Source organism: Diabrotica virgifera, chromosome 4, assembly GCF_917563875.1.
Source record: "Diabrotica virgifera virgifera chromosome 4, PGI_DIABVI_V3a".
In the NCBI taxonomy this organism is placed as follows: domain Eukaryota; kingdom Metazoa; phylum Arthropoda; class Insecta; order Coleoptera; family Chrysomelidae; genus Diabrotica; species Diabrotica virgifera.
Window position 1 is genome coordinate 28,523,212 of NC_065446.1, and position 24,377 is coordinate 28,547,588.

Consider the following 24,377-nt stretch of genomic DNA (forward strand, 5'->3'; position numbering starts at 1 on the left):
ATATAGGTGTATTTTGTTGATCATCAGAAAGCGTTCGACAGAATAAAACATGACGAACTGATAAAAATATTAAAATAAAAAGAGAGCAGAGACCGCCGTATAATAAACAATACGAACAAACTGCAGCTAGCGTTGGGGATCATTTAACAGACAACATAAAAATTAAAAAGAGGCCTGCGACAGGGATGTATACTGCCTCCATTATTATTCAATATATATGTGCACACTATGAACCTAGCGCTAGGTGATAGACGAGGGTGTACTTCTAAATAAGATTGTAATAAATCACTAAGATATGCTTTAGTTGCAGCTTCATGAAGTCTCAAGAAAAACAGTTAATCAAAGATTACTTGTAATGGGACTGAGAGCTTACTCTCCGCTTTTGGTGTTACCTTTGACACCACTGCATAAGGCTCGATGCTTAGGATGCTGCACAACTCGACAAAACTGGAATGACCAATGGAATTTTTTCTACTTCAGTGATGTTATAGATTTTGTTTGGGTGGCTCTGATGGGCGCCTAAGGGTAAGACGTTTTTGAGATGAGAGACGAAATATAGACTTGGCTGTTAAATGTCATACAGCAAGACAACCAAGCATTATGGAATGGGGTGATATATGTTTGGAAAGCAGATCAACTCTAGTTCTTATTAACGACACTCTGACAGCTCGACGATATGGTGAAGTAATGCAATCAGTTTTACATCCCTACCTACAAACCATTCCAAATATGATCTTTCAACAGGAAACACAAGACCTCATATTCAATGGATTATTGATGCCATATTTTTTATTTATTGTCAAAATTTTCATAAATGATTGATATCGGTAATTTTCTTTATATTGAATACAGGGTGAGTCAAATTGCAAGTACATTATTTTCTCCGTAATTTTAAATGGGATACCCTGTATTTTATATCAGTATCGAAAAGTACCGTTACCGTACTTTAATTTTTATATGACATTACCTATGTCTAAATTTATTAGTTTTCGAGATATTCTCATTCTTCAGAGCAAATTATTAATTACGGGTCTAAATCTTTCCAAATTTTAAGTAAGCCATGACTGAATTGTCTAAAACTGACAATTTACGATTACTGATTATAAATGTAACAATGTAGCAAATAAAGAAAGAAATATAATTTATTAGTAATAAATTTTACAAAAAAAAAACACAACCACAACATACAACATTTTTAAAACAATTAAAAACTACTGCTGTATGTAAGTGCAACAAATAAAGAAAGAAAAATAATTTATTAGTTATAAATTTTACAAAAAAAACCACAAACACAAAATTCAACATTTTGTGAAAACAATTAAAAACTACTTTTGTATGTAAATGTAACAATGTAACAAATAAAGAACGAAAAATAATCAGTAAAAAATTTTACAAAAAAAACATGAACACAAAATACAACATTTCTGAAAAAATTAAAAGCTACTTTTAATAAAATATTTTAAATATTTAATTACATAAGTTCAAAATGATCTCCTAACACATTTATGCATGCCTAAAAACGGTCATTGAATGAGTTACTTACACTACGAAGCATTTGTAAATTAACACTTCAAAATATACTTTGTATTCTATTTTTCATCTCATCTCTTGTTATTGGAGTTATTTTATAACCTTAATTCTTAAAGTAACCCCAAAAAATCGGTCCAGTTTATTAAATTCTGTCAATCTGGGTGGCCACGCTACTGGTCCATGGCAAAATGAAAATATCTCAAAAACTAATAAATTTAGACATAGGGAATGTTGTATACAAATTAAAGTACGGTAATGGTACTTTTCGACAATGATATAAAATGCAGGGTGTTCCATTTAAAATTATTTCTATTTATAGAGGGAGTTGAACTTGTTACGATTTTCATATAAAATTGGTTATAAGTTTGTAAATAACCTGTAAAACATACCAAACCTTTATAATTTTGTAATGGAGAAGTTAAGAAGATTTCGAATATAAAATAAAATACAGGGTGTTCCATTTAAAAAAATATAAGTTTGGTCTGCCACTATGTTATCGAACACTTTGTAACATTCTAACTAATTTTATAATGTGAAGCTCAAAGTTGGCTACAATTTTTGTTATTAACTTTTATCGCTATCTATTACTATAACGGATCTACGGAGCTTTACCACACTAATCAATCACCCTGTATTTAGCCTAAACAACAAATAATATTTGTTATATAAGTTTTTTGTCGATGACGTAGAGACGTTAATTGTGATATATAGCTGTATTTTGTTGATCATCAGAAAGCGTTCGACAGAATAAAACATGACGAACTGATAAAATTATTAAAATAAAAAGAGAGCTGAGACCGCCGTATAATAAACAATACGAACAAACTGCAGCTAGCGTTGGGGATCATTTAACAGACAACGTAAAAATTAAAAAGAGGCCTGCGACAGGGATGTATACTGCCTCCATTATTATTCAATATATATGTGCACACTATGAACCTAGCGCTAGCTGATAGACGAGGGTATACTTCTAAATAAGATTGTAATAAATCACTAAGATATGCTTTAGTTGCAGCTTCATGAAGTCTCAAGAAAAACAGTTAATCAAAGATTACTTGTAATGGGACTGAGAGCTTACTCTCCGCTTTTGATGTTACCTTTGACACCACAGCATAAGGCTCGATGCTTAGGATGCTGCACAGCTCGACAAAACTGGAACGACCAATGGAATGTTTTCTACTTTAGTGATGTTATAGGTTTTGTTTGGGTGGCTCTGATGGGCGCCTAAGGGTAAGACGTTTTTGAGATGAGAGACGAAATATAGACTTGGCTGTTAAATGTCATACAGCAAGACAACCAAGCATTATGGAATGGGGTGATATATGTTCGGAAAGCAGATCAACTCCAGTTGTTATTAACGGCACTCTGACAGCTCGACGATATGGTGAAGTAATGCAACCAGTTTTACATCCCTACCTACAAACCATTCCAAATGTGATCTTTTAACAGGATTACACAAGACCTCATATTCCGTGAAACCATGGGGTCCATACAAGAACCTGCTATAGAGACTTTGGAGTGGCCATCAAGATCACCTGATTTGTCACCCATCAAACATGTATGAGATATGGTAGGTCGAAAGCTAAATCGATTGCCACGTCCTCCAGCAAACTTAGACGACCTGCGGCATGCCATAAGAAGGATCTGGATGACTATTCCGCAATGTGATATAGACCATTTAATTTGATTAATGCCACACATAGTAACCGAGTGTATAGAAAATCAAAGAGGAGCCACTCATTAATTTTTTGACGAAAATGACTTTGCAAATTTGTTTGTAATGTTATTGTGACATAATTATGTCACATACTGTTTTCAGCTCCCGGCCTAACAGGCCCGAAGTTGTTTACCAAGTAACCTTTTTATGATTTATGATGTTCTATTCCTTCTCGGCTTTTGGAGTAAATTATTTCTTGTTTCGTGTAAATACTATTCGAGATGTTATTTATTTCTAGAACATTGAATGTTGTATAAATAGTAGGTTTTTGTAATTAGCAGTTCAGTTGTGAATTTGACGGTGTACTTTGATATGTAACGGGCGCGGTATATTTTTGAATTTGTAATTAGATAAATTATTAGATTTACTGTAATAAATAAATTAGATATCGTAGTTTGTAGAATAAAGGATATAAATTCAGTGTTTTTCATTTGTTTAGATGTAAGGTATTAAAAATAAATAAAGTCAACTAAAACTAAACATTAGTACATAAAAGATCACAGAAAAGTCAATTTTGTAACATTATTAAATAAAGAAAATATTATAAGGTATACTTCCATAAATAAATCATTAAAAAAATATTTGTGCTAAGTGTTGCATTTTTTTGGCCATCAGTATAATTAGTACATTCTTTCACGGTTTTTACTCTTTTAAAGAACCCCTTGGATTGACATGAAATTTGGCATATACATAGCTTACATGTCAAAGAAAAAAAGTGATATTATGCCGATGTGTGCTTTTGCCCTGGGGGTAACTTTCACCCCCTCTTAGGGGGAAAAATATGTTTAATATAAGTCCGGAAATGGATAAACTGACTAATTTTAAGTAACGTTTGTTCTATAGAGCTTTTTCGCCAAGTCAACACTTTTCGAGTTATTTGCGAGTGAATATGTTCATTTTTCAACAAAATAATTACATTTTTAGACGGTTTTTCGCAAATAACTCAATAAGTAAGTATTTTCTCGAAAAAAACGTTTTTAGCAAAAATATAGCCTGTAAAAAGTAAAAAAATGGTGTACAAGTGAGTAGAACCAGAGCTATAGTCAATGAAAAATAGGTGCATATTCGCCAAATTTCAAATAGAATATGTCGACATGAAATATCCAAAAAATTTAGCAATTTTTGGGGAAAATCAATTATATCTTTTTTAAAGTGTTTAAAAAAAGGTTTATTTCTGTTTTTATAAAAAGTTTCTAGCATCAAATTTAAGCAAGTTACGCTCAAAATAAAGTTGGGCCCTTTTGTTTTGACAAAAAAAAAATCGGGAAGACCACCCCCTAATTAGAAACTTAAATATAATTAATCGTTACCGCTCCACAAATTATTTTACTTATGTTGTGTTTAATATGATCTGTAAGTTTCATCGATTCAAAGTGCTTAGTTTTGAAAAAATTTGGTTTTAAAGTAAAATTTTTAAAAATTTTATTTTGAAAAATATGCTTTTTTTCAAAATAACTTAAAAATTGTTAGAGATACCAAAAATCTCTAAAAACAAAAAAAAAGTCAGCCTGAATATCCTGTATTTATTGTTTTTCTGTAAGACAAAAATTGATTAAGATTTGGTGTTTCTAAAGTTGCATACATTCGTGATCAGTGACTCGTTCAACCCCTTTTAACTACAGCCCTTTCAAAAATAAGGACTTTGAACCAATGAAACCTACAGATCATATAAACAATACATACAACGAGTCAAAAAACTTGTGAAGTCGTAACGATCAAGTTCATTTGAGATACTAATTAAGAGGTGATTTTTTCGATTTTTTCACCAAAAAAAAAGACTAGCTTTATTTTGAGCGTAACTTGTTTACTTTTGACACTAGAAATTTTTTTTATAAAACAAAAATGAAGCTTTTTTTAAACACTTTAAATAAATTGTAATGAGTTTTCCACGAAATATGCTTCATTTTTGGTTATTTCACGTTAAAGTATACCGTCTGGAATTTGATGAATATGAACCTATTTTTCATTAGATATAACTCTGCTTCTACTAGGTATAGAGACGTGGTATATAAACCATTTTTTTAAATTTTCTACAGGCTATATTTTTGCTAAGAATGTTTTTTTCGACAACATACTTACTTTTTGAGTTATTTTCGAAAAACCGTCTAAAAGCGTGTTTATTTGGTTGAAAAAATGAACATATTCACTGGCAAATAACTCGAAAAGTATTGACTTAATGAAAAAACTCTACGGAACAAAAGTTACTTAAAATTAGTCAGTTTATCCATTTCCGGACTTACTTTGGACGTATATTTTTTCACCTCCAAGAGGGGGTGAAAACCACCCCTAGGGCAAAAGCACACATCGGCACAACATCACTTTTTTTCTTTGACTTGTTAGCTATGTGTATGCCAAATTTCATGTCAATCCGTTCTTTAAAATTTAGAGGTTTTGCAATAGTTTACCGTTAAAGAACGTACTAAATTTTAATATACATACAGTTTACCCTTATTTAAGCACACTTTTGTATCGCACTGCTTTATAATTACTGGTAAATTTTAGGTAGCAGATATGAACTCGGATATGTGGAAGAGTACAGATACTACAGAAGACGATTTAAAAAATATCGGAGTCATTGTAAACAGTACAAAGGTGGAATTGCAAAATGGAGTACGCTCGTTAATGATTCAGATTGGAAAACTATCTCACAAGGATACGGCGCTCGTAAGTGGTAAGCATTTTGATCGTCGCATTGTTTTAATGTTTAAAAGTTCTTTAGAAGAAAAAATGTTCTAGCACTTTGTGTTTTCACAAAGTGCTAGCCACCATCTAAATAAAGGAGACCGTTGTATCCCCTGGCGACAGCACTAGAATGTATCATAGGTGTGGTTCAAAATAATTAGGAGAGGTAATTATGCCAGACAATAGCTAAATCAAGTTTATGAAAAAGCTTACCAATATTACTGTTATTTCACTCCCGCATTGGTAATCGTTGTATAAGCAGGGTTTACAAGCAGCGGTTTCTCGTACGAGTTTTATTTGTCTCCAGCGGATTCACGTGTACACGTCTCTTTTAAGTTTTAACTAGTTCAAAAGGAGAAAAAAGCGTTTACGCTATTCGATGGTCACGAAGAGAAAAAAATGTCTTTTCTCTATGGTAGACGGCACTCGAGAGAGCGGTGAAAAAGCGTCTGTTATCTATGGAAACTAATAGTTAAGATAGAGCGATTCGCGGAATTTTATCAGGTGTTAACTAGTGGTAATCACTAAGAAAGGATAACAAAACATCTGCTCTCTACAGGAACCAGGATCAGAGAGAGAATTCTCGATTGCATTGTAAAAGAAATGTTTGTTTCTCGACGCGACAGTGGGGTAAAGTCAGGAGTAAGAATTATTAATAAGGATTGGATTAAGTAATGATTCTAAAATTGAGGTTGGGAATTTAGGATTTGATACAGCGAAGAGCCAAGAACTTCTTGATGGAATTTAATGAAAGGACAAAATATCTCACCCGATTTAGAAAGACCTGTCGGAAAGGAGAGAAAGTACCTGTCGGAAATGGAAAAGGATGGAAACGTTTTTTCGTTATTTCAGTTCGAACCTGCCGATGAAACATTTAAATTTGATACTGGAGTAACGAAGTACATATCTTAGATATACAAACTTTGTAAAAAGTTAAAAATTATTATTTTTTACGTTTCGTAACACAAATATTTTTGTTTCTCTTTGCTAACTTTATCAACTAGACACATGTGACAATCACATATAAAAGAGAGATTCTAACAGTACTTCCAAAGACCATAAGATATAAGAGTAAATATTGTTTATTCATGAACATCGTGGTTTCTTTTTAAAAGTACATACTTCATGTACGAGCTAAGTACACAAGCATTATTTGAATGTCAATGCATATTTGAAATGTCTCTAACATAGTCTCTTCTAATCTTTCTGTTTGTTTAACTGACAAGTATGAAATTTAGCACATAAATAATGACTTTATATTCTAATGATTTTGAAGGATTCCCGCTATCATTAAGGAGGTTAAGTGAATATGAAAATAGGAAAAAAGTCGAAAAATAACGCTTTCTGGACCGGTAAATATAGAATAAGTACTACTAAGCAATAAAAAATCGAAAGACGACAACAAAGTATCAGTGCAGTTATTTAAAGTAATAACTTAATTGATATGTACAATTGTACATTCATATACATATAGCATTACGCTATAATTACTATTTCTGCTAATTTTATTTTTTCTTAATTTTTAATTATTATTTCTCAAAATCGAAACGACGTTAGTCATTCAAAATTCACATGTAAACAAAAACGGAATGTATCCTTCACCATCTGTTTTTCGTTTGTGCGGTGTAACAAACTGCACCCTCATAAATTAAGTACTGTATCAGGCAATTGTGTCAACAACTCACTAATGCATTCAAGGGCGTTTTCTTAAAACTGCAAAAGTATACGCTAGACCTAAATGATTTATTGTCATCTGGTCAGAGGGAAGAAACATAAACAGATTATCGTTGTGGTTTTCTTTTTAGTCAACACAGCTGGTGAACGATTCACACACCAATCGTTCGGCCCTTTTCCGAAACCTAAGCGCAATACCTTTTTGTACCAAAATAAATAAAATATTTACCGTTCGTTTTATTACATTCATTTCAATTAATTCCGTCAACATAACCACCGGAATATACATAATCATTTATGACTCCATAGTGCACCCACTAAAGGGCGCACCCATCATAAAGAGTCATACAATTTATACTCTGACAGCTGATTTTTGCAGGATTGTTTGATAAAAATATTTACAATCAACTGGTAAATTGTCCAACAAAATTGGGTACTCCAGTTGTCGCACGCACCAAATTTTAGAAACCTTTATTTTTACGGAACGTCCCCCTCCAGAAAATTTTCCGTATTAGAAAAGTTGTCCGAGGCGACATGAATAACTGAATAAAAAAGTCTCATGAAGGAGGTAATAATTTTATTTAAATGGTGGGCCCAAGACCTATAAGTATTATCATATTAAAATCAGGATTCAGCTATTTTGTCTGCTCGATGCCAAAATTAATGGATCGATAGTTATTTTGATCTTTATAGTCTATAAAAATCTCAGTGGAAAGAGTTTACTTCACCAGCAATAAAAATATTTTGAGTACCATCTATCATCTCCTTATATATTGAACATGTTAGCACATATATTAAAAGCTTTAAAGTTGTTTAAAATACTATGAAACTCATGATTTTTTCTTTAATGTTTTTAGGTGTTGACTACAAAGATTTAGATAAAAAGCTGACAGCGAACATTGAGAAAATATTAACCAACCAAGATGTATTTTTGGAAAGCTGTCATCGACTGCAAATGGACGAGTCTCAAATAGAATCAGAAATAAGCGTCATGTTAAATAAGCTCATCGACATGTTGGAAAAGAAGTAAGCTTTTTTAATAATTTCAAAAGAAATTTACTATACTTATTAGACCAACGATATTAGCAAATACAAGAAATTAACGCACCACTTTAAAAATGGGTCATTTTTGATGTCTCGAATATCCTAAACCTGTTGTCCGATTTAAGTGATTTTTTTAATATCTTTTTCCTTAACAATATCGCTGTAATATAATTGTTGCTAGACAAGTAAATTGTCACTGTATACCGGGTGTACCAATCAAACTGTGTTTTTTTCTCAACGTTCACCACACCCTGTGGAATCTTCTAGCATTTATAAAATATTGAAATTAACACCCAACTATAGACTCATGTTTTCTTAACATTCTGTTTTTTGATTCATTCGCTTATGTTGGATAATAAAAAAGTTAGGTATGGTATGTTAAACAGTAAATAATTAAGTTCAATTAGTTACCACTATAAACAGCCCGGATTAACCGATAATAGTATAAAAGGCCCGGTTTCAGGTAAAATTTATTTTAGGCTTTATTATGGGAGTACCGTCTAGTCAGTGTTAATTGCAAAATACCAACTCTGTCTACCTCGGTGGCTTATCGCTCCGGGTGGGTCTTAACAATGGGCCAGGTCAGATAAATTTAATAATATTTACGACCGCACTAATTGAACTCAAACCAATTACTGTTGAACAAACCATATGTACTTTAACAACTATGTCAACCATGTTCTTCATCAATCCAGGGCGTTTCTAAATAACTGCGGTAATTCTGCATGAAAAAATAATGACAGTTTGGTTGATAAACACATGCCCGCAAATGCTTCGTTTCCGAGATACAGGATGTTGAAATTTTTTTTACAAACTGACGATTTACTTATTGCTCTAAAACCGGTTGAGATATGCAAATGAAATTTGGTGGGTTTTAAGAGGTAGTTATTGCGCATTTTTGACATGCAATTGGTCATATTACCCGTATGCACGCCAATGGAGAAATATAAATTTTTAATTGTATGTCAAAAATACGCAATAACTACTTCTTAAAACCCACTAAATTTCATTTGGATATCTCAATCGGTTTTAGAGCAATAAATAAATCGTCGGTTTGTAAGAAAAATTTCAACACCCCGTATTTTGAAAACGAAGCATTTGCGGACGTAAGTTTATAAAGCAAACTATTATTTCTTTTTCATGTAGAATTAACTTTTAAAGTTTGTCGCACATCCTGTATTGCAATTGGTGAAAAACATGGCTAGTTGTTAAAGTAGGTACCTAACTTTTTTATTATTAATGTAAAGACTGAAATAGTTTTGTACACACTTATGACAACAGGTAAAAGGGGGAGAAGTGTACTTTTGAAGTGTGTAAAATTAATAATTCTTAGCTGAGCGCTTTCGGCTTATAAAGCCATCTTCGGAGCTATGCTACAATAAAAGATCTCTAATGAATAATTGATCTTAGAATTCAAAGTTTAACTTACGTCAAAAAGGTCAAAATACCACTATGAAGAGAGACACTTTTTTATTATTTTTCTCTATTTTTCCTAGTACTTTAAAACTATTTGACATATAATTGTCATACCTGGCAGAAAGTGTAGGTACTGCACACCCTACTAAATTATATAAACAAGCGTTTCTGGCTACTACCAGAGGCGTACGACAGCGGAAAGAGAATTGTTGACCCTTCCCAAATTCTACTCCACTGACGGAATTGCTATTTTAGCATAATTTTTAGATTTTCCAATGCCATATAAATAATATACTCATTCTTAACAATAGAATCATTAGTTTTCGAGATATTTGAAGTTAAAAATGAAGGGGCACAATAGATACATTAATCAAAATAAAATCCATAAGGAAAAATTTTCCTGTAGCTGGCTGTATACCATTAATTACAAAAATTGAAGAAAAAGATCTTCTGTGTAAAAGGTATATTAGTTTGAAAACCCCAATAAAGGGCTACATTAAAATACAGAACGTTTTTGCTCTAAAGAGAGCATCATCAGTGTTCTAAGCAAGCTCTACATGCTAAGCCACCAAAAATACATGGGTTAAAACCCTTAAAATGCCGACCAAAGGTCTCACATTGGCATATTATTTATTAAACCCTGGCGATGAGTGAAATTTAAAGGGTATACCTCAAGGCACCATATGACTATATACCACAAGCATGTGGGTGGTTGAGTTGATTGTTCTGTCTTCACGAAGAGAAAGGTGAAAGCCGATTTTCAAACTAATATACCTTTTACACAGAAGATCTTTTTCTTCAATTTTTTTAATCAAAATAGTTGTGCCGTTTCATTTTCAACTTCAAATATCACGAAAACTAATAATTTATCATTAAGTATGAAGGGTACATTATTTACATAGAATGTATAGGATAGGAGAATCTAAATAAAATGATGTTGAATAATCGAGTACAAATATAAATATAGATAAGCAAAATTATTGGCTAAAACTCGTAAAGTGAATGTGAATATAAAAGGAAATATATAAAATGATGAATCATCATGCCATACATTTCTGAGCAACTATAGACACGTGTTTCGGCCTACTTGAACCTCATCAGTATAGTGTAGCAAGTTAAAAAAGTTGTATGTTAACTTGGAGAATCTAAATATTGTGCTAAAATGACAATTCCGCCATTGTCGTAGAATTGGGAAAGTTCAACCATTCACTGTCCCCACTGTAACTCAGTGACTAGCCACATTTTATTTAAGTGATTTGGGTGAAATCTTAATATTTTGAGGTTAACAATCTACAAAACTAGAGATTGGACATTCTTAATGAATCACCCTGTATATATTTTTTAAATTTGTAGTTTTAATAAAAATACAATATTAAAATTTTATGAATTCCTAGGTTATCTACTGAAGCAAAGGATATGAAGAATTTCGAAAAAAATCTGAAAAGTCACGATAACAGAATAAACCGGAATATGATGCAAGCAAATCAAAATATAATTTCATTATTCGAAAAGTCAACAGTTAACGCCCAATTGCTTACAAACGAAATTAGAAAAGTGGGTACCGATATAAACGCCCTATTTACATTTGTCCAAACTACCATCAACGATGGGTCAGCAACTACATCTGTAGCGACAACTAAGGTAAGTGTTTTCAATATAGAAGATATGACTTTAGGCCTGGATCTCGCGTACCAAAAGAAAGTTTATTAATAGCAAGCTGAAAATTTGTCAATACCTTAACGGTGTCTAGTCGGACAAACTTTGATGCACTGGAACACTGGAACAGGGGAAGTTTTAATTGCGGAACAGGTTACAGGTTTCAAACATCAGGCTACGAAAACGTCCCATGTATTTTGTCGGACAGAACTTCCAATTGCTTTGTTACTCTTTCATTAAACTCTCATTCAAAAATTAGACTGCTATTTACCACCAATATATACATGTTCTACGTGTCGGACTTATTAAAATGCCCAACATTTTTTCATGTAGTATGTAAAATTTGCTATCGAATAAACTTAAAACCAATCTGCTAGTTTTCACAATCATAAACTTGTCAGGTTGACACGTTCCACAATTAAAACTTCCCCTGTTCCAGTGTTCCCATACATCAAAGTTTGTCCGACTGGACACCGTTAAGCTATTAACAAATTTTCAGCTTGCTATTAATCAACTTTTTTTGGTGCGCGGGATCCAGGCTTATTTATGAAACTCTCTAATTTAGATAATGGCATTTAGAACAAAAAGCACCGAAATAAATCGATCTTTAAATACAGCACCTATCAACTTGTATTATGTTCGGCATAACGTCAGCAAAAAAAGTCTACAAGAGAAAAATCGGTGGAAATGAATCCGAAAGTGCATAAACACGTCAAAGTCAGGATAGTCCTATCGCCAGGGGGGTACAACGGCCTCCTTTATTCAGATGGACTTAACCACGTTTTTTTTTACGTATTTTGACCCGTAGAACACGAATTTTTTGGGTAACAGTTGATCCGGATTTCGATAATATTGTTATTAGTGATGTGAGTTGTAAAATTACATAACTTACGTTACATAAATTACACGTAACTTACGGTAATATTACATGATACCCGTAACTTAATGTAATTTATGTAATTTTTGGAATTTACGTAATTTATGAAATTTAACGTAACTTATGATAAATTTACATAAATTACCGTAATTTATGTAATTACTGGTAAAATTACATATATTATGGCAACTTATGCGCGCGCAATTGTCGTAAGTGCGGTGCGCCGGTGCCGGCGCGCGCGAACCAGTGGGTGCTATTACGCTCGTCGCTCGTTAGTCGTTCCTTAGTCTGAGTCAGGCAGGTTATGTTTACATTTCTGTTATTGTATGTGTAATGTGTATGTATAAGTTAGTTTTCGACTGTTCTTTCTCTATTCATTCACGCAGCGTTGGTTACTTTACATTTATTTATAAGGAAGCACAGAAACTATAAGGTAAGAAATATATTATTTCTACAAACAGCAAAACACGTGCCGGTGATGTCCATAGCAACCTTAGATTGGGAAACACAGGGGCGGGCCTATCGCATATCGACTGTACGTTAAATCTAACGCGCGTCATTTTATATGTGGCTACAGTACTTAATTCTGAATTCGGTTTACCAAGTTTTATTCGATTTTTTAGATTAGTTTACTGTACAATAACTATAAGAATGATAGGAGCAACGGGGGTACTTGTGCATGTAGCATGTGTAATTGAATTACACTGACATAACTTACTAAATAAAAAATTTTGATAACGTTGAGGGCAAAATAATGTAGTTGTCCGATCCAGTATTCTGCTTATTCGAATTTCATTAAATTGTTACACAGATTCAATTTTAATCTTTCTTCTATTTAAGGATGCCTAACAATTTTTTATGCCCTCGTGCCCATCAAATACTTTGAAAAATAATGTTTTTTCCCTTCTTAATGTTTAAGTCTACCTGAATATTTTTTTTAGGTCATAAAACATGGTGAAACGTAAGACAGATATCTGGCTTTATTTTGAAGTGTTACCTGCGGGTTCTTCTAATCAAAAGACCATAAATGTGAGGTGTAAATTTTGCAAGAGTGTACATGCAAAAAATGCTACAAGAATGAAATCTCATCTTCAACAATGCACTTATGTGCCGCATATGATAAAACTTAAATTCAATATTTTAACTCCAAAGTCAAAGGGGAATCACTCTAAATTTCCATTTGAAACATCCATGAAAAAGATCACATCGGCAAAATTGGATAACGATAACACTGATGCTGCTTGTACATCATCAACGGTTTCCACAGCATCAACATCTGCTTCTGATAACATTCATGTGGAAACACCTGTTTGCACAAAAATCAACAGAATACAATCATTTTGTGATCGAATGACACACGAACAAAATAACGAATTGAATATTTTGCTTGCTAGAGCTATTTACACCAGTTCAGCACCACATTCAATTACCGAGAATGAAGATTGGAAATTGTTTTTTAAAAAAATTAGACCTTCATACACCTTACCATCGAGATATATGTTATCAAATCGTCTCCTGACCGAAGAGTACGAGCGAGTTGAAGTTCAAGTTAATGATAAAATTAAGCAAGCTGACAATTTATCATTGCAATGCGATGGTTGGTCCAACTTGCGAAATGAAAGTGTAATTAATTTCATTGTTACAACACCCGAACCGTTATTTGTCAAATCAGTACTAACAAAAGCAGAGAAGCATACCGCAGAATATATAACAAAATTAATGGTTGAAGTTCTGGAGGAGTATGGACCTAAAAAATTTTTCGCTATTGTGACTGATAACGCAAAGAATATGAGGAAGGCTGTGAGACAATGTGAAGAGATGTATCCCCATCTTGTATCATACGGCTGTTTAGCGCACACATTACATTTATTGTGCAGCGATATTTTGAAATTATCTTCAATAGAGACACATTTGTCACATATTATACATATCGTTAAAACTATTAACCAGTGTCAAGTACTGAGAGCTCAATTCACAGAAATAAGAAATGAGATGAAGTGTGGAGTGTCTCTTAGCCTACCTGTAAAAACAAGATGGGGTTCACATGTAAAATGTCTTCAAGATCTGACTAAATGCAAGTCCGTCCTACAACGTCTAGCAATATCTCCAGATAAAACAATTCAAGATAGAATACGCAGCGCAAAAGCAAATTTACTTGATGAAGGATTCTGGATAAATTCTAGCGCTCTTGTTGAATTGCTTAAGCCAATTACTGAAGCAATAACACGTCTTGAAGGAGATTCTTCGTCAATTCATTTGGTTTGTGAAACTTTCGCGAAAATCGGTAGTAACATATCTACTCATTTAGAATGCGTGAAACTAACGGATTGCGAAAAAACAGAAGCGATGGATAAATTTATATCAAGGAAGGAATACGCCCTTCAACCGATCCATTTTGCCGCAGACTTACTAAACCCTCGGTCTGTTGGTGCAAATTTATCATCAGCCGAAAGGATTGAAGCGATGAAATACATTACTACTATGTCAACCACGACCACGATAGAGATTGGTGATGAAGGAGTGTCAAAGATTACTGAGGATTTAGGAAACTATTTAGCTAAAACAGACTTTTTTGGCGAAACATTTTTATGGAACATACTCGATAATGTCTCTTTGGTTACATGGTGGAAAGGATTTTGTGGACATTCATGCCTCTCCAAAGTTGCAGTCAGGATATTGACAATGCCGTGCACTTCTGCGGCAACAGAGAGAAGCTTTAGCTCCCAGAGCAGCATTCATACGAAGAGAAGAAATCGCCTAACAACTCAAAGGGCAGCAAATTTAAATTATATACAATATAATTCAAAATTGCTGAAACGTTCACGACAACATCACATACAAAGTCAATATCCTATAGAAGAGACTGTACAGAACAACGTTTCGATAGAAGGTAGAAACTTACAGAAGGAGATAGAAGTAATTGAAAACCATATTTCCGAAGAGGAAGAATTAGACGAGGTAATTTTAAATTTAGGCATTTTTTAGATATGTGATATGTGCATGTGATATATGCAGTTTGCTTCTTTTCCGATTTTCCAATGCATTCCACCGTTTTCGAATAAAAAATTATAAATCTTATGTTTTCAGACAATATCATCATGGCATTCAAATACAACAGGAAATGGAAATTCCGACGATGATTTTAATTTTGCTGACTTTGCAATGACCGATGATGAAATTGATCAAAGAATGGAAACTAGGGAACAGAGACCAGCACGCATTTTGAGACAAAGCAAAGTGAACATTTTAGAAAACGTCTTAATGAAATCGGTAAATTAGTGTAAACACATACATATTTATTGTTTATATTCCAAAATTATCAATTTCAGGGTAAAGGCACAGAACAACCCCAAAAAAAAACGGAAGTCGAGAAGGATACTTCAGATGCCGAAAACAAGGTAGTTAGATCTGTATATATTATATTATAAACCCATTATTTTTACTCTCTATGTTTACACTTTCCTATTTAATTTCAGGATGCAGTTCTGGATTTGCCGGAGATAAAAAAAATTACACAAGGCTCATTGGAAGAGCAAACAATTGAAACTTCGACGTTTTATAACAAGAAGGTCTCCAGTTGTCTGCGAAAAAGGAAGTTGTGATTTATAAAAGCCGCTTAAAACAAAACTAAAGAACCTATGTTTTCATTTCTTTATTATTTGTATGTATTTCTTATCCACTTTTCTTTATTTCATAAGTATGTAGTTACTTTGTGTTTATTATATTCAATATGAATGCAAACAATTGATTTTTTAATACAATGAACATAAATTACATAAGTTACATAAATTACATCTGGTTTGTAATTTTTGGGTAATTTTACACGTGTAACTTACAATTTCTGAAATTACACGTAATTTCACATCGCTAATTGTTATAAACAAAGAACTTGAGGAATTACATAACAGCAATTTCTCGCAAAACAAATCTCTTTTTGTATTTTTTGGGTCATTCTAAACAAAAAATATTCTTACAAGTTTTTTCGTAGGATGCATAGCTTTCGAGATAAATGCGGTTGAACTTTCAAAAAATCGAAAAATTGCAATTTTTGAACCCAGATAACTTTTGATTGAAAAATAAAATAGTATTTCTGCTTACCGCATTTGAAAGTTCAAGTCAAATTATATCGGTTTTGATTATTTGCATTGTTAAAAATTTATTTTTTTTTATTGTTAAATAGAGCTATAAACACATAGTGCTTGAGTGATATTTTCAATGATCTCCCATTTAAAATCGAACGAGTAGGTAGAGTAGGTACAAGCGCAAGCGAGGCAATTTCAACGTAGCATGCATTAAAACGCATGTATTAAGCACGGGAAACACTATGTGTTTATAGCATTGTTTAACAATAAAAAAATAAATTTTTAGCAATGCAAATAATCAAAACCGATATAATTTGACTTGAACTTTCAAATGCGGTAAGCAGAATTGCTATTTTATTTTTCAGTCAAAAGTTATTCGGGTTCAAAAATTGCAATTTTTCGATTTTTTTTTAAGTTTAACCGAGTTTATCTCGAAAACTATGCATCCTACGAAAAAACTTGTAAGAACATTCTTTGCTTAGAATGACCCAAAAAATACAAAAAAATGTTGTGTTTTGCGAAAAATCGCTGTTATGTGATTCCTCAAGTTCTTTGTTTATAACAATCTTATCGACATCCGGATCGACTGTTACCCAAAAAATTCGTGTTCTACGGGTCAAAATACATAAAAAAGACTTGGGTAAGTCCATCTGAATAAAGGAGGCCGTTGTACCCCCCCCCCCCTGGCGACAGGACTAGTACATTAAGGGCCAGATTTTGACTTTCTCTGCAGACTAAATACTCTGTGTCAGTTGCATGACCCCAGGCAAGGATAGCGTATGAAAGATGTGAGTGGAATATGGAGTGATAAGTATGACATAAAGTCTCCAGTAAGACACATATTGGCAGATTTCTCAAACTAAAGAGAATTTTATTTGTTTTTTGCAAAAGTTATTAATATTTGGGCCACACTGTAATTTTAGATCAAAAAGAACTCCTAAAAATCCAATCTCGCCGACTCCATCATTCATATCATCCCCATCTTTCGTTGTAAAAATCACTTGTTTAGTTTTCTTGCTGTTCAGAACCAGCCTATTTGCAGCAAACCATTACTCAGCCCTGTGCCGTGCCACTCTCTCCAGCATATCCACAATATCAGCTGCGTAGGCAACCGTAGTGTCATCCGCAAAGAGTGTATATTTAGCATTATATGTTCCATGTTTGGAAGATCGTTAATATAAATCAAAAATAGGATAGGGCTATGTATTGAAGCCTGGGATGCTCCAATATTTAACACACTCTCTGTCGACAACACACCACCAACTCTCGCAGAATACACCCTATTTTTCAGATATGATTTTATGCGCTCGATACTCTTGGAACAAGTTATATTGTTCTAATTTCTGCAGGATTTCATGACCAAGTTAATAGCCTTGCTTAGATCACACAAAAGGACTGAGTTAAATTGGAGCTTAATATACAATATAAGGTTTAAATACCTAGAACGGTATTTTTATTTTTGCGAAAACCAAATTGACATTCAGAAAATATATCATTAACCTCAAAAAAATCTACTATTTGTAGGGCCATGCACTTTTCCACAATTTTCGAAATAATTGGCAGCAGTGAGACTGGCCGATAATAATTTTCTGGCAGGTTTGAGTCCCCTTTTTTGTAGATTGAACAAATTATTGCTTTTTTAAGGACATATAGAAAAACATGTTCTTTGATGCAGATATTAATTAGCTTAGTAAGTGGAATTGTTATGATATTTTTTATTGTTTTAATTAACTTTACATTCATTCCAAGATTGTCACGGCTGTTTTATTTTTCAAATTATTGATAATATCCCATACTGTGTTAGAAAGTGACTTCTCAGAAAAAAAATTGATTTAGTACATATATTTGAGTTATATACATTTAGATTTAAAACTGCAATATATTTATATTTGATCAAGTTGGATGCTATCTGTGAAAAATAACCATTAAAAATATTTGGACTGATATTAGGCCGTTGACTAGTTTTTTCTTAATACCACGATGTTCATTTACTATTTTCCATATCCACTTCATTAAATAATTTTCGCCACTAAGACAGGGTGGCATCCACCCTTTCCACCTTGGGGGTGCCACCCCCAGGGTAAAAGCGCAAGTTGGCACCATGTCACTTTTGTTTCTTGAGGTATCCTCTAACTACTCACGAATCTTGATGAAAATCGATGAAGGCTCAACGAAATCGGAGCTGAAAACCTTCAGTGGATGCACTATTACGAGAAAAACAATTACAAGTTACGAAACCGACACATTTGAAATCTAATTGATTTTATTACAAATTAATCGAATTAAGTAAAACCCACAAGTGCAAAACAAAACAGGGATAATTTCCGTTTTAAAATTATATCTCGCTCCACTTAAAATTTTTGTTTAATAATAAACAGTATTAAAAATTGCAGTGTTCAATGTTAACAGGTATCACTTTTATAGTCCTGTTTCGATTACAAGGTGATTTGCTGATGATGGTCAAAATAATTTGACGGTCAACTCAACATAGTCTTGTCGGAGCTAATAAATACAAAAATCATGTGATAATTTAAAAAACTGAAGATGCTTAATTCAATACTAACTATACAGGATGAGGCAGATAAATGGCCAATTAGAAATATCTCGAGAACTAAAGGTAACTGAATCATGAAAATTGGAATTAAGGGGTGTTGAAGAGTGAACTATTTAATGAAAATATTTTCATCTATTTTCTACTTGCAGTTTTATACCATAATTGATCATAATCCTCTTGTAGCCCAATTACGAGTCAGACTAAAAACCTTAATCCAAAAACAGAATAACAAAATATTAGATATGGATCAACTTAGAAATCCCGAGATAAAAGTCAAGCTTACAAATGGCATTAATAGTAATGTTGCTTTAACAACCAATACTGATGATATTGAAAGAGACTGGATCAACTTAAGGGCCGCTATATGCAACGGTGCGAAAGAAGTAATTGGTGACTACGAGCGGAAGAAGAAGAACGAATGGATGACATATGAAATATTACACCTCATGGATAGAAGGAGGGAAAATAAGAATAATCCCGAACAATATAAAGAACTGGATAGAACTGTCAGCAGAAAGATAAAAGAATCCAAAGAGAAATGGTTACAAGAAAAATATCAAGAGATAAAAGAGATAGAACGAAGACACTATAGTTTTAACATGCATAAAAAAATCAAGGAGTTTACTTATACTTACAAGGAAAAACAGTTTGGTAAGTTAATAGACGAGAACAACAAACTTATTGTAGATAAAGAAGAACAGTTACAGACTTGGTCAATTTACATAAAAGATTTGTTTACGGATTATCGTCATATTTCTACGAACACTCTTGATCTGAATGGACCAAAAATATTGAAAAGTGAGGTGATAAATGCTATAGATCAAACGAAAGATGGGAAAGCAACAGGATGCGATGAAATACCAGTCGAATTTTTAAAAGTTTTTAACGAGAACAACATGAATGTAGTAATGGAACTGTTTAATAAGATATACGATACTGGTCAAATTCCATCGGACTGGTTGAAATCTACATTTGTGCCCCTTCCCAAGAAATTCAATTCTAAGACGTGTAGCGAATATCGCCTTATAAGTTTAATGAGTCACACCCTTAAAGTATTCTTGCGTATTATCCATTCCAGAATACGAGCAAAATTAGAACACAGCATAAGTAAAACACAGTTCGGTTTTAGATGCCGTTTTGGAACTCGAGAGCCCCTATTTGCAATACAAGTCTTGATTCAAAAATGCCTGGATCAACAGAAAGATGTTTACGCCTGTTTTATCGACTATGAGAAAGCATTCGATACTATCAAACATGACAAACTCATATTTCGTCTTACATCTTTCAGGACTTGACACTAAGGACATCCAGATTATAAAAATCTATATTGGAATCAAACAGCCCACATAAAGAACGGACATATGGTGAGTGAAAATATAACCATTTCTAGAGGGGTTAGACAGGGCTGTATTCTTTCGCCACTGCTTTTCAACCTGTACACGGACCAAATATTTCTAGAGGCACTGGAAGAGTACAATGAGGGCATCAAGATTAATGGCGTACTAATAAGTAATTTTCGATATGCAGATGATACTGTTATACTGGCCGATAACATCGAAGATTTACAGATGATGCTAAATAGAGTAAATACAACTGGCAACCGATTTGGACTGAAGATCAATAGGAAGAAAACTAAATTTATGGTGATCAGTAAAAATAATATTCAACATATCGGCCTGAATATTGAAGCCGAACGTATTGAAAGAGTACACCGATTTAAATATCTGGGATATACAGTAAATGTTAAGTGGGACCCAGACGTAGAGATTAGGATCCGAATTGAAATAGCAAGATCATAATTCATAAAAATGAGAAAGCTCTTAAGCAACCGCAACCTAAGCGTTAACCTACGATAGCGCGCCACGAAATGCTACGTACTCTCTACGCTACTTTACGGAGTAGATGGGTGGACGTTAACAGCAGCAACTATAAAGAAGTTAGCGGCTCTAGAAATGTGGCTATATCGACGCATACTGAGAATACCTTGGACAGACAGAGTGACCAACACAGAGGTATTGAGACGAATGGGTAAAGAGGTGGAATTGTTAACAACTGTTAAAAGGAGGAAAGCGTCATACCTGGGCCATGTGTTCCGTAATGATAAGTACAGTCTGCTACAGCTTATCGTGGAAGGCAAAATTGAAGGTAGAAGAGGTTTGGGCAGAAAGAAGAAATCCTGGCTGAGAAACTTGAGAGAATGGTTTCAAATACCAGAAGCTGCGAACATAATACATGCGGCACAAAACAGAGAAACCTATCGTTTGATGGTCGCCAACCTTCGGTAGAAGACGGCACATAAAGAAGAAGTTTTATACCGGAAGTTGCTTAGGATTCGAGGATTCTCCTCGATTTCTTCTTTCTTTAAACATCAGGTTTTGTAATATTATATACTTAGGATGATTTAAAAGTATAACCACAAGAAAAAACCACTGTTTTTTATATAAAAGCAGATTAAAAATCTTAAAATTAAAGGAATAACGCAGAAACCTCAAAAAATCGCTGATATAATTTAATTAACTTATAAAATGCCAAAAGTGTCAAAATTTCATAAATTTTATTAGTGTAAAAATTTCATAAGTGAAGTAAACTTGCCTGCGGTTGGAACAATTACAGACAAGCATTACGGCGCGGTAAATTTGAATTACTCCTCCTGGTTTAAAAACAGACCATGGTCCGTCGAAACCGTTCTAGTAAACTTTGAAAAGTTTCTCTTCTTGGTTGTCGTATATCAGATCAGTGGCGGCCCGTGAGGTAGTGCCATAGAGCCATGGCACTACCTTGCTAACTATGCAGAAACATATTTTTTATCTTAAAAACATTTTAATGCCTGTTTATTTTTTTTGTGAATATTTCTCTTTATTTTTATAAATTATATCAAATCTGGCAACTGTGTAGCGCAATGCAAATCTACCGACTCTGGCCACCCACAGCTGACCGGATAAAGGATGAAAATCATAAAAATCCCAGTGCCGAACGGCATAGTGGCTCGTGAGAAAAGAGAAAGATTGTATGAGCATCCTGTGTAAGTGACAGAGAGAGAGCAGTATTGCACTTTTAACATACGTTTAAATTGGAGTCTCCGTGCCAGGCTCGAAATCTCGAAAAGGAAGTTAGTGGATCTTAAGATAAAATGTTTTAGATCTACATATTTCTAGTTTCTTTACGCGTTCGCTTGACGCTATTGTGTTTATTGTCTACTACTGTATTGTATATTTGTGTTTATACTCTACTATATTTTTTAATTTGTAATTATTAGTTAGTGCGTTGTGATCGTGGGTGTCGTAGGTATAAAAATAATATTTTGATTATTTTCTACGTTTAATTTATTTATTGACAATGAATCAAATTAGTATATTAAAAAACTCTTTTGGTCGTTTTTCGTTAGAAAAAAAACTACAAATTAAAGAACTCGGTCGGCCTTTACCCGATTTAAAAATTGAAAAACAAAGTGGAAATGGACAAAAACTTCGCTGTCGTAAGTTTAATAAAATTATTTATGATAAAAATAGGTGGTTGTGTGGTTGCGAACAAACTAATAAACTCTTCTGTTTTGTATGCGTTTTGTTTGGAGGTGACGAGACTTGGTCAAACAAAGGAACCGATGATCTTGTACATATATGGGAGAAATTGAAATCCCATGAAAAATCTAAAGTGCACATGAATAACGTTTTTAGCTTTTCAATGCTTGGTAAGTTAAATATAAAAACCCAATTAAATTCAGCTTATCGTGATACTCTAATTAAACATAATGAACAGGTAGATAAGAATCGATATGTCTTGAATCAAATCATAAATTGTATAAGGTTTTGTGGAGCTTTTGAGTTAGCTTTAAGAGGTCACGAAGAAAAAGAAAATTCAGAAAATAGAGGCATATTTAAGGAGCTGGTCAATTTAAGCGCCGATTTAGACAACGACTAAAGGTTCATATTATTCAAAGTACCAGATCTTTCAAAGGTCTACTCCGGACGTTTAGTTGCTTCTATTTTATTTATATCGGAGAAGTTTTCTGCTTATAAGCATCAGTTCTTCGAATCATTTCTTAATGAAACATGGAGACAATTTTAATTTTTAAACAAAACTCGATTTAAAACTGAATTAGAGGTAGGTACTGTATTGGCGGGACGAATTAAGTACTACCTGTGGGGCTGTTTCGCTATCGGTTTTATTGTAGAGGGAAGGCTTAAAAAGCACATTTGAAGAAACTATTAAACTTTTAAGTATTTTAGTTACCATTCCTATATCAACATCTGAAGCAGAACGCTGTTTTTCGATGTTAAAACATAGTGCTTTAGGTATGCTATCTGCAGAAAAGCATTTTGTAAATTGTATTGATAATTTTAATAATAAAGGCATTGAAAACTTTGCAACCAAAAAATAGAAGAATGAACTTCATATTGTCGTAAACTTTAAAGTGACATTACAAAAATTTGTGCATGTGTGTAAATAATGAAATAGTATTATTTTTATAAATTGGTAAATAGAGACTAAATCTTAATAACAAACTTCAAGCACTATCAGCAGTAAATGCTGGTGGTAGGTTAAGAGGTTTTTATTATTAATTAATTTACGGAACTGTTTTGATCAATGTTGGACAATTGCTTGGCACCTCAGATCAATAAACATAAGATACATAAGATAAAAGTATCCGCGCATATATTTTTTCAGTTTTTGTTGTAAGTATACCTTTTTTGACAATACCGTGAATTCGTCACTAAAAATTTTGGCGGCTGCCCGAGTTCTGGCACTACCTTCTTAAAGTGGTACGAGCCGCCACTGTATCAGATTGGCCCTTTATCTGCCTCACCCTATATAGGCAAGCCAATGAAGCAATAAACCTACCAAATTTTAGAGTTGAATGCATCTCAATGAAACTTTTTGCATCCGATTTGTAAGAGCCTTAGGAAACTTTATGAATTAAAATGATGATGACGAACTGAAAATGGCAATATTGAACAAGAAAAATGCATTTCAAAGTGATGACATATAATTAATTTGTATAATGATACAAAATCAATGCAAACTCGTTACTCGGATTTTTTGGGTATCAGTCATCACGAATGTCATGACGAATATTGTCTTACTGAAGCCATTTGCATAACCCAGTTACTTCAGTCAGGTGTAGTGATGTTGATTATAGTTACTTTC

The 24,377-nt window shown here is 33.2% G+C and overlaps 2 protein-coding genes across 2 annotated transcripts in view; one reads left to right on the forward strand and one right to left on the reverse strand.

Annotated features, from left to right (window-relative positions):
- Positions 1-24,377, reverse strand: part of LOC114349341 (uncharacterized) — a 184,270-nt gene that overhangs the window by 129,803 nt on the left and 30,090 nt on the right. The gene's annotated exons all lie outside the window — the stretch shown is intronic.
- The window catches only part of LOC114349339 (uncharacterized), a 57,819-nt gene that overhangs the window by 29,216 nt on the left and 4,226 nt on the right, over positions 1-24,377 (forward strand). Inside the window, exons 5-7 of the mRNA XM_028299680.2 lie at positions 5,750-5,918; positions 8,461-8,629; positions 11,458-11,704. Coding sequence (XP_028155481.2) covers positions 5,750-5,918; positions 8,461-8,629; positions 11,458-11,704 — 585 coding nt within the window. The remainder of the gene's footprint in view (positions 1-5,749; positions 5,919-8,460; positions 8,630-11,457; positions 11,705-24,377) is intronic.